The sequence below is a fragment of the Onychostruthus taczanowskii genome, unplaced genomic scaffold (genome assembly GCF_017590055.1).
Source record: "Onychostruthus taczanowskii isolate IOZ18803 unplaced genomic scaffold, ASM1759005v1 scaffold33, whole genome shotgun sequence".
Lineage (NCBI taxonomy): Eukaryota > Metazoa > Chordata > Aves > Passeriformes > Passeridae > Onychostruthus > Onychostruthus taczanowskii.
In genome coordinates, this window is record NW_024500683.1 from 956,289 (window position 1) to 975,328 (window position 19,040).

A 19,040-nucleotide genomic window follows, 5' to 3' on the forward strand; every position below is an offset into this window, starting at 1 on the left:
CAAGTACAAGGGAAGTAGACAAGTATTTGATAAAAAGCCATTTCAGGAAGTAGTAAAGCATCAAACAGCAAAACACTGATTACACGAGCAAGAAAGATCAAGGTTTTTCTACAACACACCGGACTGAAATACTCAGTCTGGACTGTGCAGCATCATGAATTTTTGACATATTTTAAGTGCTAGACTCCACAATATTCTTGAGTAAGCATGTTTTGCCCAGACAGAATGGTGTCATTGATTTCGTATTTTCAGCAAACATTCATTATTACTGCTATGTTCTCTTGCTGATGGAATTGGACCTTAGTGTCTTTACACAGCCTGGTAGACAGACCTTTATGAAATTCTCCAGACAAAGTGACATTTTCACTTAAAATTTCTTCTCTAGGAAAACAAAAAACAGAAATGTGCTGGGGGGAATGAGGGGAAGGGGCAGGTCCACAATTTCTGTCTATGCCAGAAAGCAAATAAACATGAAGAAACATCTGGATCTCAGAACTTGGGAGGAAGTGCTACCTACAATTTTGTACAAATCACATCAAAAAGACCATTCCTAATTTTGTTGAGGTGCAGGGCTTACACAAGAGCTGTGTTTAATTCACAGCCTGGCTCTTTGAGAGGCCACCTTATCCAGCCTTTCCTCTGCTTCTCTATGCCATTATTTGGAGATGTATCACTGCAGGCAGGCTGTTGGTTTCTACATCATTACACAAAAAGAGAGGAAAGCACAGTAAGATTGAAGCACAAAGCGGCTGAGGTGAGATTTACCTTCAGCACGTATTAGAGGAAGAGCAGAGTACAAAAGCCAAAGGCTGAAAAGAGAAGCAGCAGCGCAGGGAACAGGGTTTTCAGAACACAGGTCAGCAACCCCATTTGGCCCAGAACGTCAGGAGCTGCTGCTGCACTTATCATGACAGTAATGATTAAAGCTAAATTTAGCAGCTCCTGCCTACATCATCTTCCCCTGCTAGGACAACAACAAAAAGTAGGCAAAGAAAAAGGAACACATCCAGTAGTACTGGATGAAGAAGCAGCAGGTGTCCCTATGAGAACATTAAGATCACACCAGCATGGAACTCAAACCTTTTCTTCTATGCCAACAGTGACACTAACTGGCTGATGAGTATCTATTTGATAGTTATTTTAAGAAGTAACAAAAGGCAGTAAAATAGAAAGGCTTGATTTTCTGAATTTAAAATAAATACAGAAACTCCTAATTTCAGAAAGATCAGTGCTATTTATATCATTATCAGTTAAACATTATATATACTTTTAAACAATTCAACCTGGTATCAAGCTCATACTGCCAAAAGCCACCTACACAGATGGGATATTTACAAAAACTCAACGACTTCATTGCTGTCAAAAAACATTTTCACTAACATAAATTTAAGCTATATATGAAGAAAAATAAATATATGGTATTTCATACTGCTAACAAAACATTAACAGCAGTAAACCATATGCAAAACCAGTGAGAAATTAGCCCAAAATGAACAATAAAAAGCCAGTGTGTCAGGTTTTGCCATACATTTTCTGTTAACTGCTTTAATATATGTACTTCATGAACAAAATATACACAGTACTGCAATAAAAACCTTTAATGCAATTCAAACCAAGCTTAGATGATGGACTGAGAGCTGTTAAACAGCCCAGTAAGAGCTTCAGAATCATTTTACTAAGATGCTTCAGAACAATTCTATTACACAAAGTTTGCTGCTCTACAAAAAGAATTAGCACTAAATTCTTAAAAAAACAGAGAATATTTATGCAATTTTGCACTGGATATATAAATAAATTTCCAGTGGAGAATTATCCAAAATTCACAGTAACAAAGCATTTCTTAGAGATAGATGTAAAGTGAGTAAGTGAATCATAAAAACAGAACTAAAAACAATTAATCCCTATCACATATGAGTAGAAATGACTAACTGGATTGAATATTCTTTAACTAGCATTAATACAGCATTCAATCAGTTAATTTTCTTAATGCTTATTGCCATGCTCATTTGATCAACAGTAAGCTTACCTTTCCTTTCGGTCCAGATTGCTTAAAATATGAAAAAAGAAAAAAACACATAAGATGTAAAGCCCCACACGTGTTGCACATCACTAAATGCAAGTTATTAAATATAAATTGTAATTGTTTCATTGTCTTTCACTCACCAGTCTAATTTTCAAACAAGCATTATAATTTTTTCACCACATTTTTGTCAAAGTAATTAGAAATGTACAAACACTACTTCAAGACAGCAACAGTCAGTGGTCTAAATAGTACATTGATTTGACTCTTTTTCAATGCGTAGAATTTGATTAACTCTCAACTTAACCTGGTCATCTCAATTCACTTACAATGCAGAAGCCATTAAGATAGAATTCTAACACACTAATTATAATCAAGCCTCATTTCCAACCACAGAACCACTAAAGTTGGAAAAGACTTCTAAGACAGAGGTCAACCACTAAATCCCTGACTGCCATGCAAAAGAGAAAAAAAATTATGTAAGAACTTGTTTCCAACTAATAAAAAATATCTAAGTGTTTAAAATGAGAAACAAATTTTAGCAACAGTCCTCTAATATTTAAGAAACCACATGGAAAGGCTAGAGAAGGATAAATGGAAACCTCTTCTGAGGTTTAGGCCAAGAAAAGAAATCTCCCAAAAGAACCTAGGAACTAAGGCCACTAGTTTACAAGCATCTCCATTAACATGAGTTAACACAGAAATCACTGTAGCCGATGCTCATAATTCTGGTCCTTTGCACAGCAAGACTAATATAAGAATAAATCTAACTAAGCTTAGCACACAGACTATTTGAAAATAGCATCTACATATCTTCTGTCTTCTCAAAATTTGCAATATGGAATGCTGTAAGCTTTTAATCTGTGTGACTCTTCCTCCCAAACATCAAAAGCCTAACAAACCTCTGACATACATGCATTACATTAACTGCATTCTAAAACAGAACAAATTCAAATTGTTTCCTGTTTTACTTCAGCCAACCTTAACAGAGTAATGATATTTCACAGTAATAAAAACTCATCCTCCTTTCCTTTTTACAAACAGTACACTCACAAGAATAGGGCAAACTAATTCTCTTGTTACTCAGAAAACAGCAGGAGTAGAAGCAAAGCAGGTAAGAATGCAGTCCTGATAATCCTACAGAGTGCAGTACGAAAGTACATTCCATCTCCATAGTGCTCTGGGAAGAGAGTAAAAGTGAATGTGACCGCGGCAACTCCAACCTGGGGTGGCAGGAAATGCGCCAGTCCTGTGTGAAGGTGGAGAATTGCTCCTAGCTGGAGCTAGCCTTTTCTATCAATAAACACTGCTTTTGTGCAGGCCACACCCCAGTTTATCAATCCAGTCAGATCCAAATCATGTCTGGATGGAGCCATATCCTGTATCTTTGCATCCTTTGCACAGTTAGTATGTAACTTGGATTAACTGTTTACAGGTGCTTCACAGAGTCACTCTGTTAAGGAGCACATACCTAATGCTAAGGAAACTTAATGGCAGGAAAAAAAACTTCAAGAATGCCTGATACTATGCAGTATCATTACATCAGATGCCTTATTTGTTTTTTTTTAGAATTCCTCACCAATATAATGCATTTAAAGGAATTCTCATTTTTATACCTCTGGAAGATTAAGAGATGAGAATTCTGGACTGATCACTGTCCCTTCATGCAGCTCATGCATAAGATTTGTTAAACATGCAGTACATACATGCTATTTCAATGCCAAGTCTGGAAGAACAGTCAGTCAATAGCGTAAGACAGAACTAAGCTTGAAATGAAGCAAAATAGTGTGAACCAACTACAACACTAGAGCAAGCTATATCTGAAAATCTGTTGTATCAGGCATTAACAAATTTTAATTTAATCCCCAGATTCCACTAGAAAAAAACATGAATATTTATAATAATATTATTTTGAAATACCGAAGTCTGTTGTGCTAGAAACTTGCATTTTACATATGAGTGCAACAGATACTCAGACAAACTTTAAATTAAAATGTACGTGCAAAAAAATTGCAGGAGATTAAGAAATGCAGTACAAATCATACACAAATTCAACTTGATAGAGATTACAACTGAGTTCATAATCAGCTTGCTCCATGTGACACTATCCCCACCCAAAGAACTTAGTGTAAGTCACAGAATCTGTTACATCAGTGCCAGAGACTAATTTAATAACGTTTTTATTTTTGGTTATCCTTTCAAGAACCTACCATTGATTTATGTACAATATATTAGATAAAATTGTTTTCTCTATTTTGCTACTGATCACTACACCATAAAACAATCTACAAATGCAAAAACTTAAGAGAACACAACTTTGTGCCACCTGCAAATTAGCATAGGAAAACAAAATCCAAACATTTAGAGCTCAATTTCCATGCTATCAGCTCTTCTGTCTTTTATTCTTGATTTGCCACTCACATTTTCTGCAAATAGTCCTTTTTGAGGAACCATCACCAGCATTTACTTTAAAACTCAACTTTTGCCTACTGTCAGTAAAGACTAGGAAAAAAAGATATCAAAAAATTCCTACACAAGTAAAAATACGACCAAAATATATTACCCAGTTTATATGGTCTGAAATTTTATACTATGGTCAGTTTTAAATAGTCCTATTTTAGTTGGCTTTTTTTCTGACTATTGCCTTCTCACTCAGAAACCTGTGTTTTCAACATCAAGTAGCCCTGAAATAGCTCTTCTTTTATTTATTTATTAAAAAAAAAAAAAAAAAAAAAAAAAAAAAAAAAAAAAAAAAAAACGCGCGCCGGGAGCAACATTTTTTTNNNTTTTTTTTTTAAAAAAAAAAAAAAAAAAAAAAAAAAAAAAAAAAAAAAAAAGCCTGTCAGGAAGCCACATTTTAATAATTTTCAATCCTCTAACTCAGAAACAGATTTAGAACCTCTTAGAAAGAAGTGAGTTGAGTCAGAAGCTACTGGAATTAAAAATCATTGCAAAGTTCCTATGTAACGCTCACCCTCAGTCAATTAGATCACGCTGGTTCTGCTATCCTCCAGTAACAAAGCACTGCTGGGACTGTTATGACTGTTTCCTGCCTTGAAAACTCCAAAAATATTCCTAGCATAAGAGTTAATTGTCTGTTGCTAATGTAAATGAACTACAATAACGATCCTAAGAGAAAACATATTTAGAACACTCAAGATGACTACTATCCAATTACTTCATATAATATTCAGCTTGCCTATGTTACACATCAGTTTTCTGTGTTGTCACACACGCCAAGTCACTACCTTTTTTTCCTTCACATTATATTGTAGGCTTATAAAGAAGTAAATCCCACAGGCAAGAAAGGCAAGCAGGCAAATCTAACATCCACTGAAGATTAACAATCTCTGGAGCAGGTTGAAGAAACCTAAGGCAATGAACTTGCTAAGATGAATCCATTTTGACTGGCTGTTTGAAGAACCATTTCACAACAAAGCTTAATCAAGTGCATGAGAATTATCAAGTTAACAATCAGAGCAGTCTTGTACGATTTTGCTTACTTAAAATCATTTTCATTAGCACTGCAAATCAAAATTTTATCCTTCAGAATAACAAAAAACCCCACAAACAAAACAACTTCTCCCCCACAAATAAACAAAAGCAAGCACAAACAGACACAAACCAAACCCACCAGAAAGGTAAGAGCATGAATGCTTAGAGATGCCCCACATTTTCCTCAATGGGACACTGAACAAAAAAAATTCTAAAAAGGACTTCATGCAAGCAAAAGCACAGCTGATTCAGCCTAAACCACAGTGATAACATCAACCCTATCTTTCAGCTTAACTCATGGTAAAAACTGCCAATCCTTTGTAGTCCTCAGCCTCACACTGATGGCAAGAAATGTAAAGAATTGAAAAGAGATACCGACTACTGCATCTGCTATTACTAAGTGGAAGGAAATGTCCATTCTATATACCATATATATATATATATATATACACACACCTATATAGCATTTACAGACTACAGTACTGTTGTCTGTAACAGACAGAGGTAAAGCCTACGTCCTCAAGGACAGGATAAGACAGCAATCCTCCTGGGAGGAAAAAGCTGCAAGAGTTGGGGTTGTTAGCCTGGAGAAATGAAGGCTGCAGGGAGACCTTATTGTGGCCTTCAGTACTTAAAGGGGGCCTAAAAGACAGATGGGAACAAACAGTTTAGCAGTGCCTGTTGCAATAGGACAAGGGGTAGTGGTTTAAAACTAAAAGAGGGTAGATGCAGACTAGACAGTAGAAGTGTTTTACAATGAGGTGGTGAAACACTGGAGTGAGCTGACCAGAGGAGTGTTAGTTGCCCCACCACTGCAAACATTCAAGGTCAGGTGGGATGGAGCTCTTGAGAAACCTGATCTAGTTGAAGATATTGCTGCTTATGGCAGGGGGATTGGACTAGATAGCCTTTAAAGTCCCTTTCACCCCAAACTGTTCTATGAGTCTATTATTTTGTGACTGAAAAAATTCCTTTTTCTGTCTGTTTATTCAATGCCAGATTACTTTAATACAAGTTTGGATCACATGATTCATTCACATTAGAATATGGGCTTTCTTTTTGGAAAGTCAGCAAATCAAACTGAGGGAAGCAGGATGAAAAAAAAAAAAAAAGGAAAATGCCTGTATATGGTCCAAAAAAATCTATACTTAAAAACAGAGGAAAAAAAAAGGTGGCAGAAGAAGGAAGCTACAAAATGCAGACAGGATAAAGCACTCATGGAGGATGGTGGAAATCCACAGAACTCATAAACAAAAACAGCTCTGAATGAATAAACTTTGAAAGAAAATTCCTTAAAACAGTTGCAATCTCATGTTTGTGAAACAGATTAGGTATACAAAACAGCTAGAACCAACCCTACAATTTACAGAAGTTTGACAGGGTTTTAAGTTTCAAATCAATGAAGTTCAACTCAGCACAGTTCAGTAAGTTTCCAGTCATCCTTTCTAAAAATCATTTACATAGATGCAAAACCTTGCTTCTGTTAGATGTTCCAATTTATATGTTTTACACTATATATACAGATCATGTACAATCTTCAGATCTATGATTTAATGTTTACATGGATCTCACACAAGCTGAAGTTGCTGTGACTTAGTAGCTGCTGATCATGTTGTCAGTTATGTGAATTTCTACAGGAAACTATATTTGTCTATTTCAAAGTATTTTCTCAAAATATTTGTATTAGCATGTGCTCTCCTACTACCTGCCACTGTTCTTTAAAATTACTAAATTCTTGTATTATATGATAGTAATTCCTAAATGGTTTTATGAAACTTTAGTAATTAAGGTCAAAGCTCATAATCAAGAATGCACCCATGTGATTTTCTTAAATCACTTCATAGCATAAGGAAAATCATTACATACAAAACCAGGGAGAATTTTTACAATTGAAACACCTGCAGAAACAAATGCAATTAGTCTTACCTTTGGGCTGCTGTTTTTACTACGGTTGTTTGTGCATGTGCGTGGTGAAAACGTCTGCCATGTACCACAGTTACAGGACCAGATATATTCTGAGCATTTTCACTGCAAACATATAGAAAATGTTTAAGAAAAGACTCTGGTGTGTTTGTACCATCTTAGGTAAAAGATGTGGTGTCCTAATTTTACAAGACCAAGTATTAAAGTATTTCTGAACCAATAATACATATTGTTAGGATCATTTCACAGGCATATAAACATTCAGCCTTATAATAAAATGGATATATAAAAATATACACAATTTTTCTTTCCCGGGAAAAAAGGTAAAGATTTTTGTACTCAACCCTGCACTGTGAAAAGCCACTGCCTTTTTAATGACTTGTAACCATTTATAACTAATTTTATACTTTTATCTCTCATTTTATTGAGGCATAATAACTTTTGTAATATGACTTAAGGGGCAAAATGTGAACAGACTGAATTCAGGAATGTCACTCATAAAAAAAAGTGAACACAGCAAATTTATGGATGCAAGATGACTTGCAACTGAAAAAAATCAACACATTTCAAAAAGAAAAAACGAAGGATTCTCAGGTGCTGGTATCTCAACTGGACTCTTATTCACCAATGTATCTTAGCATTTCTTGGGTTTCTTCATTTGCTACCTTTTATCTCATTATTATGTAAAACCACAATCATGGAGGGAAGATTTCTTACCATTACTCTCTCTAGTAAAAGCAGACATTAAGATACAGTAGATCAACAATACAGTGCCTCCTTCAGAGATCATTAAACCTAAAGAATTATCCTGCACACTGCTGTGATAGGACATACAATACTATGCTTGGAATGTTCAAAAATCACACAACTTTTAACAGACAGCATGTTGATGATGCAAACAGTTTCAAGCTATGGAAATACAGTGCTTAAATTGCGCTTTTCAAATTGCTTGGTAATATTAACTGCACTAGAGAAAATTATGTGAAAAATAACTCCTACTAATAATATTTCTCAGAAATATTAACTTGCCATTTGTCCTGTTGTGAACAATGAAAAGAAACCAGAAGTACAACAATTCAAAAAAAGCTGGCAACCAATTCCTAATCCCTCCTTTACACTCCCCCCAAAAGAAGAAAAGGAGTAAACTCTTACTGTGCTTTTTCATTTTCAGTTTAGCATTACAAACCCTTTTGGTAGCCTTACATAAATCAAGATGAGAAGCTTTCAGAGCATTTCTGACTGCCCCTAACATAACCACAAACATAACAGAATTACTTACCAAACCCAAAGGGTTAAATCCTCTTTTCTAAATTATGAAAGTTAAAAACATAATAAGCCATTTGAGCTAACAGTCCAACATCCTGAAAACTAGTAGTATCCATGCAAACACCAACCTCCTCAAAGTAAACACACTCATCTCACATGCTTCTAAGTCAAGGCTATGCAACTCCAGCTGGTCAGTCATCATCCAGATCAATCTACAGTCAACCTTCCATCTAATATGCCACCTCAAAAATAAAAAGCTGACAGCTACTTGCCCTAAATACTTCAGAATATCTCAAATCCTCTTTGGCTTCCCATTTAATGTCTTTGAAAAAGATACTAGAAAAAAAACCAAACCAAAAGCAGAATGCAGGAATGCTCTCTCAAATACTTAAGACCTAAGGACTTCGAACAAGCAAGCAAGCAAGCATATGTATCTTCTGTTTTACCACTGTGTTTGTTGGATCTGACCTTTGCCAAACTATCATGATTGTGAAACTCTGTCGTGTGCCCCCACAGCAGAAAAAAAACCTGTTAAGCAGCACTTTTGCTTTTTGCCTCACTCACATAGTGAAAACGCCAGTAGGTGCTGGAATAGAGTATCACAGACTGCTCAGGGATCAGATTTGAGTCAAAGCAGACTGTTCTAGATGGCACACTTAAATGGCTCATATGGTGTCAGACATGTTTCCAACTAGGACAGCCCTAAAACACAATCTGTTCTATAATCTTCTTCTCTGAATGGAACATACCCAACACAGAAGAAACACCAGAAAATACAATCATAAAGTCCTAGCAAGTTGAAAAACAGGCACATCAGAACTGAAATCTGAGTTGGCAAGTTTCAGCACAATTTCTTGAAAATTAGTATAACACACTAAAAGCAGGGTGATGTAATGGTCAGAAAGTTCCTTGAAAGAACAAATGTCCTAAAAAGAACTTAAGAGTATTTTAACAATAAATGTATCATTAATGTTAGCTCAGAAACCACAGAATTATTTGAAGCCTAGGAGAAAAACAAGATTTTACTATCACGTGCTATCAGCTGATACCTAGAAAATTCTTAACACCACATATTCAAGAGACAAAACAAAAAAAATCTTGCACTGGGCAAATGGATTGAGCTAGAAGTAAAGGAAGAACAACATTTCAAAAACTCACAACTACAGACTACATTAATTCTGCTGTTCTTCAGATAATGTTTTTAACAAAACATTATCAAAGAAAATCTAAAAGGGCCTTAATACAAGTATTGAAAGCTAGCAAAAATAAAGCTGTTTAAAGTACATCCTCGTGACTAAAAAAATACAACCAAAACTAATTGGGTTAATAGTTTGATGCTGGATTTGCTCAACCCAGTAACCTTTTGCTTGGTTTAAATTTCTCTGACAAGTACAGCAAATATTTCTTCTCATTGTCCTTGCATATCCCTTCTTCCTCTTATTCTCTGAATTTTAGGGACTATTGTACAAGAATAATACTCGTTTGAGTCAAGCCCCATTGATCTGAAATTTTTAGTCCTTATTCTGCAGATCAGATGGAAAAAAAAGACTCCAACACTGTGACAAAAATCACAACAGATAAAGAATATCAAGCAGCTGATCTCCTTGTATTTAATCTAGCAGCTTATCTGCATGATCAACTTTCAGAATCTTCTCTAGCTGAGGAGTCTAAATATTGAAAGAGTAACTATTAAGCACCTTCCATTCTGCATATCGAAGTGAACAAACCAGCAATCATCACTAAAGTGACTAGATCCCAAACCTTTACTGACACACGCTATGAAAGGTACAACAATATCCCAGTGTCATTAAACTGACACTGGGACTCTATCACTTGGAGCATAACCACAAAATGCAGTGACCAAAATGTGACAAGCAGTCACAGCAGCCTATACACATCCATTATTCATAACAAAGTCCTTCATTAATGACAGATTTTATTTTTTTAGTTGAATTTTATAAATCCTACTAGATCTTAGGTTTACACTGCATTATTTTTCAAGAGAAGGCAGTTCCAAACCAGGCAACAGAATGTCTGAACTACATGTGTAGACCATCTAAAAAAACCTCAGTAGTAACTATTTACCTTAAAACAAAAACTTTAAAAAAACGTACATGTACAATATGTATAAACATACATGTAGTCAGGTATGACTGCTTTAACAAAAAAAAATTACATGGTAAGGTTGGATTTCACTACAAATTCCATAGCCACACAAAGGAAATTCTAGCTACCAGTGAATTAGAAAAATCTTATTTTAAATGTGTACTCAAAACAAAGAACAAGTATAATGTAGATGCACAGATTTCTTCAATAGTAAAACAGAGCAAAGGAGCCCTGACACACATGAAGGCAAAAGTAACAATTACAAATCTGTGTTCAAGAACGGAATACTAAAGAATGGAAATGACCAGGGTGATTCTGTAAGAACCGGTGAATTTGAAGATGTGCAAGGCAGAAGTCTGGATTTCATCTTACTAATCTCTTGTGTGTACAAAAAAAACAAAAAAAAAAAAAAAAAACAAACCCCAAAACCCAAAGAAACCCCAAAAAAAAAAAAAAAAAAAAAACCCCAAAACCCAAAAAAACCCCAAAAAACAAACAAACAAAAAAACCCCCCCCCACAAATAAAACCTAAGACAAAACATTATTTGCATACATAAATCAAGGACAATGAAGTACCATGCTAATTTGTGTAAACATAAAAATAACCTATAACAAAAAACCCTTTTCATTAATAAATAAATTTTATTTTTAAGAAAACTTTTTAAAGTTCCACATAACAGTCAAGTCATTTATCTTAGGAAATTAGGCTCGAAGGAAACAGCAGGAGAATATATATCACACAGAACTTAGAGGATTTATTTTTTTCAAGTGACCATGGTAAGATGGTCCCACAAACTCATAGTGCTTACAGCATACAAAAGTCCTGACTGCAGAGAGGGGCCAGAGCTTGCGGCTGTATTGTGGGCATGGCTACATTGCTATTCTGCCCCTGTGAAATCATGGCTAGGGGTTGTGTCAGGGGGAAGAATAAGGACCACATCCTCAGATGTGTGCCATTTTTGTCTCACTCTCCTCATCAGGGCTGAGTTGCTGGGATCAGCCCTGCAGATTCCATTCTCTGCTGCTGCCACTCACCACCTTCCCACTCCTCTGAGATGTGACCCCAGGATGTGTTTCTGAAAAGCAGCAGAGCTGTGTGGAACTGAGCCCAGCAGAGGTGTTCCAAAGCAGCAGCAGAAGTGAGCCTGAGCTAAGCCTGAACCCAAGCCTAGTGCAGTGGAGCAGTGGTGCAGTAAAGCAGTTATCTCACTTCTAGGGTTTTGTCTGTCACTGCTTTCCATTGTCTCAGGTTCAGGGAAGGGGAGAGCTAGCTGTCTTTCTCCCACTGGCCACATGGAACTAAGTCAAAGTGGCAAACACCTTTTGGCATAAAGCACCTTCCTTTATTTCTGTATGCTTTTGTTATTAATATTGCTGCTGTCACTGTGCATTTCTTACTCCACTGCTGTTTGCTTTCAGTAAATGGTTATCTCAACCCATAGTCTCTGCCTTTGTCCCTCTCTTACTGGAGGGGGCAAGAAGGCAAGTGGCTTATTTGGAGTTTAGTTTCCAGACAGTGATAAACGATCACAAATGAAGACAAGGACATCCCTCATGTAGCTACATATACATTGGACATTTGATGACCGGCCCATCTATAGCTGGGTATCTTACAAACGTTTCCTTCCTGCAAAGGTTACCAACCTTTAAAGTGAGGGCACTTTAGCAATATATTAAATACCCCCTGAGAAAGTCAGGTGAATATCACTTTTTATTATATACTAAATAAAGGAAGCAGTCTCTTACAAGTTAGGGACAACAGTAACAAGCAAGTACAACAGTGAATGCTTAAAAACTGTTCCTGTCTGCCACAAACACAAGTAACAGTCTCAAACTATTCTATACAAGTATGGCTATTTGCTGAATCCTTTTAAAAAAAGTCTGTGAATCCAAAATCAAACTATATCTTGCAGTAAGAAAACCAGAAAACATATCCTGAGTCAACCTTGGCAATTCAGCGTCACAGAAAGAAGTGAATCTGGATAGGGATGTGAAAACTATATTCCTACCTGCTGTCACTGTTAGAGGGAACAGCAACACATGCAGGCAACATGGGTAAGGTACTAACAAATATGCCACTGAATGCCCTAAATCCATTTTAACAGCGTTCTGGTACTTTACTAATGTGGTGTTAAACATTTTATAAGAGAAAAGACCCTAACAACCTAGGTTTCCCTCTTTACTCAGAAGCACAGTACAGTACAGCTTCTTAAACTGCACAGCACAATGTAAATGTAAATGGACTAGAAGTTCTGTTTATCATGCATTGTTTTTTATCAGTGATCAAAGAAAGGACACACAAATGAAATGTATTACCTCAGTTTCTTGCTATTTCCCATCATGTTGAGGCCGATTGCGTTCCCTTTTAAAAGTTTGAAACCTCCAGCTTTGCCTCGCCTTGCATACGCTTTTATGGCATCACTGCTGCTGCCGATAGTTCCAGGTCGACAACGAACGGACTGTCACAACAGAATTCACATACATTAAAATAATTGTATAATTGTGCAGAAGTTAGAAGGAGAAAATGAATGCAAAATATTAAGATAAATATTACTTTGGCTTCATTTTCAAACTGCTTTTTTATACCAAATTTCATGGAAAATATACACCGTCTACACCTATACTACGACATCTTACTAAACAAAGTACAATATGTATTTTATATTTAGCACAGTATTTATGATAATTTTCTAAACTTAGAATTAGGTACTCTTGCTCATATTTTTCAGAATACTATGGAGATCAAGAGGGGAACAAAAACTTTAAGAGTAGACAGATAAACAGCTTGAGCACATGTTCCTAAAACACAACAGAAACTTTCATTTCTTTACACTGCACACATAGCTATGCAATACTGTTTAAGAACCTAAAAAGCTTTAAAGATAAATTTTCACAAGATAAACCAACTATTTACCTTTTTTTCTTCACTGGGACTGAAAGACCCATCACTGTCATCTAAACTGAGCAGATTTGCCTCGCTAGACAGGTGTGGGAGAGAAAAGCACATACACTGTAATCCAACAGAGCACACACAAACATTTTAAATGCAAAAGGCTTTTTTATCCCCTTCCCTCTACATTTAAATGCATCATATACACATTGTATAAATATGCATAAAAAACCAGGAACATGAAATGAACAACAGAGTGATCAGATGCATAATGTGAACCTGAACTTAGAGTGCACATCAAATTATTTTGCAAAAAACAAAACTAAAAGATTAATCCAAAACAGACAATGTTATTGAACCTTCAATATGGTTACAGCAATATTACTGACACTATAAAACACTCTGCATAAATTGAGTCCAAAACTTCATTAACCTATAAAACATGATCTGACTTTGCTTATGCCTAGCAATGTTCAAGTATGTGGTTTACAACTGCAAACTTCATAGTGCTTTATGAGAAGAACTTAATGTAACTACATTTTACCCCACAGCAATTACTAACAAAGTATGTCTTCCTAAAAAGAACATTCAGTTTGTTCTACCGTTTACTACAATGTGTTTCAATTCAGTATCTGTAGTCCCCAACCATCAGAATGGGGAGGAAGACAAAAGAAAAAAAGAAAGCCACTCCATGACACTCTAAAAACATTCTTTTCAGTAACAGGCAGCTATCTTCAAGTAATCTTAACTATTTAAACTGAAACCCCAATCACATATTTCATACTGACAGCAGCTAGATCAGTCTAACATATTTTTGTGTCCAGGAGAAGCAGCCTGCAGACAATCCCATCTCATCAATCCTAATAAAGTTACTCCCATGCTGGCAACAAAAAAATTACAACTTTTAGCCAACTTGTAATTGATGCTGCCTTGCAATACATACAGTGACTTTAGCTCTTCATTTATAAAAAAACTAATCAGTGCCCCATCCCTCAAGTTCCTAACAACTTTTTCCAGGCACAGTACTTCCCTTCATGTTACAATTCATTCTTCCATCTAATGCAATACAAATATCCCTAGAGCAAATAAAAATAAAATAAAAATGTTGGGTGAGATCTACAGAATCTGAAACTTCAGGAGATAAGACTGTGAATACAGTTGATTTTGGAAAGGGAAGAATGATGTAAATGTGAACATATAGCCAGTGGCACTGTTGTATTTTCCTTTCATTTACAGAGCACCACGATTCTAGGTGCTCAATGGTGATACAAATAGTGTAGTAGATTCATCACTAATTTCAAATAAAGGCAAAAGAGTACAGCTGTACTTCTGTACACACTACACATGGATATTAAATTTTTTACATCCTGCAACATTTTTTTAAAATTCTCTTTCAGAACAAATCATCCTTTCAAGGGAGGAGGCTCATGGAGCCCTCTCAAACATTCATCAGTAGACAGAGAGTTTAACAATTTCAGAAATTTTCCACTCCTAAAAAATAAACAAAACCCTGCAGCATAGACATGAGCAGCAACCTACAGTATCTGCAGCTCTGGCATTTGCCTACAGTGCTGCCCTAGTCAGATCATTTCACCTCTAGAAATGTTTTTGTTCTTTAGCTTCAGTTCATACAAAAATGATGGCTATTTTCAAAACCCCTTTGTACTGTGTTGATACTTTTCGGATTTCAACATGCTTCAATACTGCAACCATTTTAACCAAGGGCAATTGAGGGGGGAGGTAAGAGAAGGTTAACACATTGCAAATGACCAAACACTGAGCCAAGGCTCAAATCAAAATGAACAAGAGTAGTAACTCTTACCACGCAACATGACTAGAGCAGTATTAGCAAATTGGAAGTTTTAAATGAACCAATACATTTAGATCTCAAGGAATGTGAAGCATATGCATCAGAACCAGAAAGGTTGTTTTTTCAGAGAGCAGAATACATAGCAACCAAGCAATGTCTATTTGCTCATGTATCACATGCTTCCTGCTGCCTGCTTCAATGATGCAATTTATACAAGCAGGAAAAAACCAAAAGCAACCCAAAACAAACACTGTACCACTCCCCTGACATACCAGTCAGTAATATTTTTAACATCCCTGAAATGAAACCTCAGTTGTCTTGCTGGGAGGAGGTCTCCCCACTCTGTCACTTTTAACCAGAGAACCATTGGTTTCCTGGTTATTTTCACATTGGAACAAAATTTCTAACTTTCAAATACATTCTTTAAAATTTTATAACAAATGAATGTTATCTCTCTACTAATATTAGGGGCAAAAAATAGAAGCAATTTACCCACAAAGAGTTCTTAAGGCAAGTTCATAATTACACATTCATATTTAGGCATTGAATAGGAAAACAAAAATTTCTGTTTACTTATCTCTAATCACTTGCCATTTGTTTGATGTTTTAAAACATTAAGAACTATGTAATAGTTAGTTAGACAGCTATGTTTTCACTATCTACAAGCAACCCAAACTTTAAACCTCTGCTGACCACTGAGGTTACACTCTAATAAGCTGCAAGCACATCTCTATCAACTGATCCAGTCACATTTCAAACATAATTGGAATTTCTTTCTGAAAATGATTACATATAAAACCACTAGGCTGACGTATTTGCCCTCACAGCACACTGTGTACATTCTTTGTTTTAAATTACATAGTGGTAGGCAGCACACTAAAAAAGCTGCACTATCAGAGGCACAAGAGAAGTATAATTATTATTATTATTAACTCATTTACAGTGCCATTCCATTAAAATTAGCCCTAATTTTAAAAGTTTTCATCAATTTAAAAGCTACAGTGCCCTACTAATGGGCTTAAAAAAGAAGTATAAAACATCTATATAACTATGGGAGGGTTTTTTGACAAAGAAATCCAAATTTTATAAGCAGTGTAAAAAAGCTTAATGTAAATATTTAATACAATACAATGCCCAATGTAAATATATAACACAGTACAATGCTTTTTCATCTGTTAACACACAGAAAAAAGAGGTTTATTCCTCTAAATGGAAGGGGCAAAAAATAAAGCTTTTTGAAAGAAAATTGTAGTTAAAGAAAGACACTGTAGTGCAAATATATTACGCCCATGTATTTGTATTCCTTGTTTTTGATAAGGCTACTGTTATCTCAGTGGAAGGCAGAAGTCTAGACTATAAAGAAAACAGTATGACAGCCAAAAGAAATCTGGGCCCATTCATTTACAAAACCACTGTGGAGCATACTGATATATTTCAAAAACATTTACACAGATATTGCAAAGCCAGTAAATATAAATTTTCCAAAACACTTCGAAAGAATTATCTGTAACCCCAGAAAGCATCTTTTAACATGTTAATTTCATGAATCACAGAAATATATTACTCTGGCCAGGTTTGCTTAAGTCTGCCATCCTTTCATATCTTCTGCTACACAAGATCAGCTTAATTTCTACCATTTATTCTGTGGTAGACGACATGTTTCAGTGTGCTCAGCTGACCAACTGGTGTTTTCTTCTGTTGTTCTCCATAAAGGCAGACCTCCTATGGGACCTCTAAATACAAAGCAAGGAAAGTCTCAAGCCACTTGCTACTATCCTGAGTAGATCAAATCTTTTAGAACATTACAAATGTTACTTTTACTCTTTCAAATGGATGGAGTATTATCTGCAGGCATTTACTCTGGGATAAGATACATGTTAATCACCGTTCTCAATTTCTATAACTCTTGCTCCACGCTGAGTATCAACTCTCGCATCAGTTTAAATTTATATAGTGTTGGGTGATCATTATTTTTCCAAACCTTCTTCAGTTCACAAATATTCTTTAGTCTTTTTGGGTTCATTATTTGATGTCTTAACCATTATGACTCACCTCACCTACGTCCAAAGTAAGTTAAATGACACCTTTCTTTTAAAATAGTCTACCAGTTCTAAAAATTGCTGTGGTAGGAGGTCATTAACCATACTTTGTTTTCATCTCACTGAAGAAAAGACCATCCAAGCAGGCATCCAGTGCTGACTAACATCATTAGCACAGGTCTCAAGGGTAATACAAGAATACAGTCATTCCTTTAAGTGCTGAGATGTTATTCTTAGGCTAGTTCAAAACAAACCTATTGTGTGTCTGCCATTAAGAGGGAAAAAACTGCGATAAAGTCAGGCATTGTAACCCCAGTGCATCCACAACAAGCAGGGGATGCATCCAGCTGCTTGCTTCAGACTCACAGCTCTCTCCGCAAAGAAACCATGTAAGAGCCAACACTGTAGTAAGTATCAGCACACCATAGCATATACCTGCTTACTGCACAATATACCCAAAATACTGGGAAGGACACAAAGCTTTATTCTGGAACAATTACATGAATTAAAGCTGCTAATCTTTTAAATGCTCTACTAAGGGTAAAGGAAATTTAGAAATAAAAAAGAAGGAACATTTACTGTTACTTGTTTTCTAAAGATTCCCTTCTGTCAGTGTTTTGCTGTATGAAATAAAAATGCATCAAAAAAGCAAAAAACACAAATTATTTCAAAATGCTAAAAGCTTGCTATGTCTTTAAGATAAACAAACCCAGGTGTTACCAAAAGTAAATACGTGGGGAGCTTAAAACATGTGGCAGTTTGGAGGGAATAAGAAATTGCCTCAAATGGTATCAGAGAATGGGTAAGTAAAGAAGACAAGATCTCTGGTTTAAATCAACTTTCAACTACTCTTCTATTTATACTTCACAATAAGATTCTGCATAATTCACAGATATAAAAGCAAATCAAAAATTATCTAAGTAGGCAATAAAAATTCAATTCTAGCTGTGGGAAAACTGCTTATTGTAGAGAATATTTGAAAGAAATGAAAAATCACCTAGACATACAACCTTAAAATCAGATACAATTACATGAAGATTACATTTCATAATAATTTTTCTAACTTTTATTTTTATTATCATTACTCTATACATTTTTCATTCTATGTTCTTAAGTCAACATCAGCTGGAGACTGATGGAGAACAGCAGTAAATTACTAGTAGAAAAAAAAGCTGCTATGTTTTCAAATGTGACTTATTTCTGAAGGCAAGTAAAATGGAAACAGTAACTGTATGGTATGTACTGCCCTTAGAACATATTTGTATGCACTACAAATGGATGTAAAGTTGCTAGGGAACAACACGACCTTACATTTATAAAACTAAAATGCCCTTAGTTTGTGAACCCTTTAAAAAGTGTTAACTTCCAGTAGAGTTCTGTTTTGACAAGAGCTCTTGATGCTTACCTCATACTTTAATGAACTTCTGCATTCATTTTTTGATTACTAAAACGTCACATTTCTTAATGTTTTATTAAGATTACAGCATAGCC

The 19,040-nt window shown here is 35.5% G+C and overlaps 1 protein-coding gene across 4 annotated transcripts in view; it reads right to left on the reverse strand.

Moving 5' to 3' along the window:
• The window catches only part of SENP6 (SUMO specific peptidase 6), a 72,584-nt gene that overhangs the window by 33,809 nt on the left and 19,735 nt on the right, over positions 1 to 19,040 (reverse strand). The window contains exons 3-6 of one of the 4 annotated variants that reach the window (XM_041410656.1): positions 13,725 to 13,788; positions 13,127 to 13,269; positions 7,442 to 7,543; positions 2,027 to 2,047 (exon numbers count right to left, since the gene is read on the reverse strand). In XM_041410656.1, coding sequence (XP_041266590.1) covers positions 2,027 to 2,047; positions 7,442 to 7,543; positions 13,127 to 13,269; positions 13,725 to 13,788 — 330 coding nt within the window. Of the gene's footprint in view, positions 1 to 2,026; positions 2,048 to 7,441; positions 7,544 to 13,126; positions 13,272 to 13,724; positions 13,789 to 19,040 lie in introns of all 4 variants that reach the window. The other 3 variants (XM_041410658.1, XM_041410657.1, XM_041410659.1) reach the window with 3 other exon arrangements.